We start from the raw sequence: 4,027 nt of genomic DNA, 5'->3' as shown, positions 1-4,027 counted from the left end.
ACATCAAATCCCGTATTATGCTTAAAGAAAGCAATAGGGGTTTTTCATCTTTGCAGTTCAATTCAGCAAATATTTATTAATACTCTGCGTTAGTACAAAGATGAAGAGAGACAAAAGCTACAGAGTATTTGAACAAAAGTTCAGAATGGGCATCAGAGGTCTAGTCCAACCCAGACCTCAAGAGAAAACCAGAAGAGTGTCCAGTCATACAGAAACTTTAAAAGTTTCCAGAATTAGAGAGAAATAACAGCTCAACAACCTTGAGGAGAAGGAGACAATTACTCTGAAAGGAAATTCACAGTATCCTAGAGGGCAAAGTAATCAAGGTGAGGGATGGGAAAAGGGGTGAAAGATAAAGCTGACATCTTCTTACCCCTAAGCTGTGAAGGAAGCTGTTTGACAGGCAGAACTTCTTGTACCACATACTAGTTGACTCCTCCACTTTCCAGCAGCTCCTCTGGAGACAGTGGTAGATGAAATTCACACAACTGAGGGGGCATCTTCTACTGGCTCAGTGGGCTAGAAAACAAAGGCAAGTGATTCCTAGGGGCTGCCTATCTCCTGTGCCAATGATACTGTGCAAAGAACTCAGAAAACGTGGGTTGAATTCTGGTGGTGGTGGTAGTAGTAGTAGAACTAGCAGTAGCAACAACACTATGATTATGAACAAGTTACTTTAGTTTCCCAAAATGCCCTGCCTACCTCAAAGGGTTGGGGAAGATTAGAGAAATAATGTTTTAAAAGTGACTTGTAAACTGTGAGTAGCCATGAGAGTTGCTCCAGTATAATAGATTATATAATAACATTATAATAACAATCTTAGGCCTTACACCTGGATAGGGTTTTAGGACATCACCGGGGACAAGGCCCTCACTTTACATAGGAGGGAGCTATTGCAGGAGAGGGGATTTCACTGACAATGCTCTCCTCCCCTCCCTCCCTGCTTCCTGGCTTCCTTCCAATCCCAGCTAAAATCCCAGCTTCTTCAAGAGGTCTTCTCAGACCTCTCTTAGTCCGGGTGCTTTCCCTCTGAGATGATCTCCAACTCCTGCATCTATCCTGTTTGTACACAAGTTAGACTAATGTTGTCTCCCCCATTAGACTGTTTGCTCCTCGGGGCCAGGGACTGTTTATTTCCTCCCCACCGCCTTTCTTTGTACCCCCTAGCGCTAAGTACCCTTCCTGGCATACAGCAGGCACTTAATGAATGCCTGTCGACTTGAAAACAGGATATCTCTAGTACTAGGTAGAGTTGGTAACGTTACCTCTAATTTTATAGACAAGGGTGCTGAGGCCCCAACATGTGCTGAAGGTCGGGAAAGCCCATTAAATCCCGACTGACAACCGTCCCACTACCTTTTCTCTTTCCTCTCACCCCCAATGGGGAGGGCAGTGCAAGCATTAATTTTCGTCATTTTATGGACGAAGACACTTGATACGACCTCCAGCACTGAAGGGATGCACTGCTGAGGCAGAAAGTCTCACAGTCTTATGTCACCTTCCGGGCTGCTTCAAGGGATAGAGAGCTTCCCGTCACCAAAGTGAAAAATAGCAAAGCAAGCACCCATCACCTCTGACTCTCACGTTCCTCGGGTTCCACGTTCTTTAACCCACCGCGCGGGATTTCGAGAATCCCCCCTCACCTAATGCCCCCCAGTGGCCGCCCATTACAGAATCGTGCCCCCCCCTTTCCCTAAATTTACTCACCCTCCTTGCACCATATTAAGAGCCGGGAGGAAAAAGCGTGCTCCCGGAAGAATGCTTGGGAAAAGAATCAGCCAATCAACGCTGCGCTCCTAGGACGCCGACCAATCCCCGCGCACTGCGGGGGGGAAGGACCGCCTCTTTACTCCCTGACCCGCGAACGCAGCCTCAAAACAAACCTTTTTAAATCTCAACGGCTGTGACGCAAGGCAGTCGCGGACTTCCGACCAATGGGAAGAGACTAGCGGGCAGATCACGTGGGTGCCCGGAGACAGGAAGACTGGCCGAGTGTTTAGAACTGGGGCACGCTGAACGTGTCTTCCAATTTACTGCGTGCCCAGGTTCGTGGACAGGGTGTTCTGACCGTGTCCGGTCTGGAGCTCCAGGGCCAGGGCGCTGTTTTTTGAAGATGCTCCGGCTGCTAAACCCCCACCCCTGGCAACAGGAGCAGACGGCACATCTGAACTCTCACTGGCTCAGTTCTAGGGAATAAACCGTGCATCCGGCTGCGTGTGCGGCTTCTGAGGGCAGCCCTGAGTTACCTCCTCCTGACTGATGGTCCCCAAAGCCAGCTCGCCCCGTAACCTTCCCCCTACAGCCGCGAGACACCCGGGGGAACTAGAGGCTGGCCCAAATGCCTTCGGGTGTCCCCCTGTTCGGGCGTAAGGCCCAGGAAGGTCTTGAGCAGCCCGAGCTGCGAAAGGCAAGACCAGTTCCCGAAGGAGGAGCACAGACACCAGCCCCCTGACTCCAGATTCGAACCCTTAAGCGGACAGCTTGGCCGAGGGAAGGAAGTCCAATTCCGGGGACGCGTTGTCTCTTCAAGGGGCGGGGCCGACGCTTGGGGAGGAGGAGGCCGGGCGCAGAGGAACCTGGGAACGACAGACATGGGCTTCCTCTCGCCGATTTACAGTGGAAGCCGGTGAACGTAGGCAGCCGGCTTTGGCCTCTGGCGGAGGCGTCTGGGAGAGCGTCCTCGCTTTCCCACAATCCTTGTGGGCAGCACCCTGTTGCCGGGCCGGGCTAATGGCGTGGTGCCTGAGCCGGTGGGCTGGCGGTGCCCTCTGGCGCTGCGCCCCCCGAGCCGGCAGGGGCATCTCCTTGGGTAAGTGTCCGGGGAAGGGGGGAGCCGCGACAGAAGACGATTCCCCCGTCGGCGCCTGCTGATCGCTTTCCTCCTGCAGGTGTCCCCGAAACGGCCCCGGTGAAGACGACGCTCCCGCCCCCTAAAGTGGTGGATCGGTGGAACGAGAAGAGGAGCCTGTTTGGGGTATACGACAACATCGGGATCCTGGGTACGAATAGACCCTGACGGCGCAGCTCTGGGAGGGCCTTACTTCTCTCGCTCCTCCCCTACCCCCCCCTCCCTCCCCAGTTCCTTTTAGTTTCAGGGGAGAGGGGGAAGATGCGCGTTAAGGCGTCGTTTGCCTTTAGTAGGTGATTTGTGACACGTGCAGTGGAGGGATATTCAGGGAGCTCCAGGAAGCGGTTGTGGGCAGTAAGAGACAAAGTGAAGGGACCTTTTGGATGCAAAGGGTATTGTTGACAGCCGCCTCCACCTCGGCCTTGGCCTTCTGTGCCTGCAACTAATGGTGGGCTCTCCGTTTGCCTCACAGGGAACTTTGAACGTCACCCCAAGGATCTGATTAAGGGGCCCACGTGGCTCAGGGGCTGGAAAGGGAATGAATTGCAGCGATGTATCCGTAAGAAGAAAATGGTGGGAGATCGCATGTTTCTGCAGGACTTGCACAACCTGAACAAGCGAATCAGATACCTCTACAAACAGTTCAATAGAAAGGGGAAGCTCCGGTAGAGGAGAAGCCATAGAAATCCCCATCCCCAACCTGTCACCTTTCAGGACACTTCGGGTAGGGAACTGCTCAGTGTGGAGAAAGGCCTTTGTAATGGATTCCTAATAAAGTTGCTTCACTAGGCATTTGCCTTTTCTTTACTCTTCCCTTCTGTTCCTTTGGATGTGTCTCACCTCTAAACTCTCTCTCTCTCCCTTGTAAGCTTTGGCCTTGACTCATTATTTCTTCCTTTGCTGACTTAAGGATTGCAAAGATTAGGTTCTTAAGGAAACTGAGTCACCTAGTCCCCTCTCCCCTTGTACAAACACCCAATTCATCATCTCTTTCATGTCTGGCCTTTTGCTCTGTCACCCTTGTAAAATGTGAACTCCTTCAGGAGTGGGGATTTTTTAGTCTTTGTATCCATGGTGCCTTGATCATTATAGGCATTTAATAAGTGTATATTGAATAGACTTGGATGTTTTTTCAGAATGGAACTCCCTCCTTCAGTAAGACGGTCCCTTTTGCTTGTG

General features: G+C 51.7%; 1 protein-coding gene across 1 annotated transcript; it reads left to right on the top strand.

The window, feature by feature from the left end:
• Positions 1-1,874: 1,874 nt before the first annotated feature.
• On the top strand, positions 1,875-3,655 carry LOC118852231 (39S ribosomal protein L51, mitochondrial-like). Its single transcript, XM_036761913.1, has 3 exons — positions 1,875-2,809; positions 2,889-2,999; positions 3,321-3,655. Exons 1-3 carry the CDS (start codon positions 2,731-2,733, stop codon positions 3,515-3,517), a joined length of 387 nt encoding a protein of 128 aa, XP_036617808.1. The 5' UTR covers positions 1,875-2,730; the 3' UTR covers positions 3,518-3,655.
• Positions 3,656-4,027: the final 372 nt, after the last annotated feature.

The sequence above is a fragment of the Trichosurus vulpecula genome, chromosome 5 (genome assembly GCF_011100635.1).
Source record: "Trichosurus vulpecula isolate mTriVul1 chromosome 5, mTriVul1.pri, whole genome shotgun sequence".
Lineage (NCBI taxonomy): Eukaryota > Metazoa > Chordata > Mammalia > Diprotodontia > Phalangeridae > Trichosurus > Trichosurus vulpecula.
Note: the sequence above shows the minus strand (reverse complement) of the source record. Positions and strands in the feature narration are given on the sequence as shown.

Coding starts and splice junctions, on each gene's coding strand:
- LOC118852231 (XM_036761913.1), top strand. CDS start 2,731: ATGGCGTGGTGCCTGAGCCGGTGGGCTGGCGGTGCCCTCTGGCGCTGC. Junction 2,810..2,888: donor CGGCAGGGGCATCTCCTTGG/GTAAGTGTCCGG, acceptor TTCCTCCTGCAG/GTGTCCCCGAAACGGCCCCG. Junction 3,000..3,320: donor CGACAACATCGGGATCCTGG/GTACGAATAGAC, acceptor TTTGCCTCACAG/GGAACTTTGAACGTCACCCC.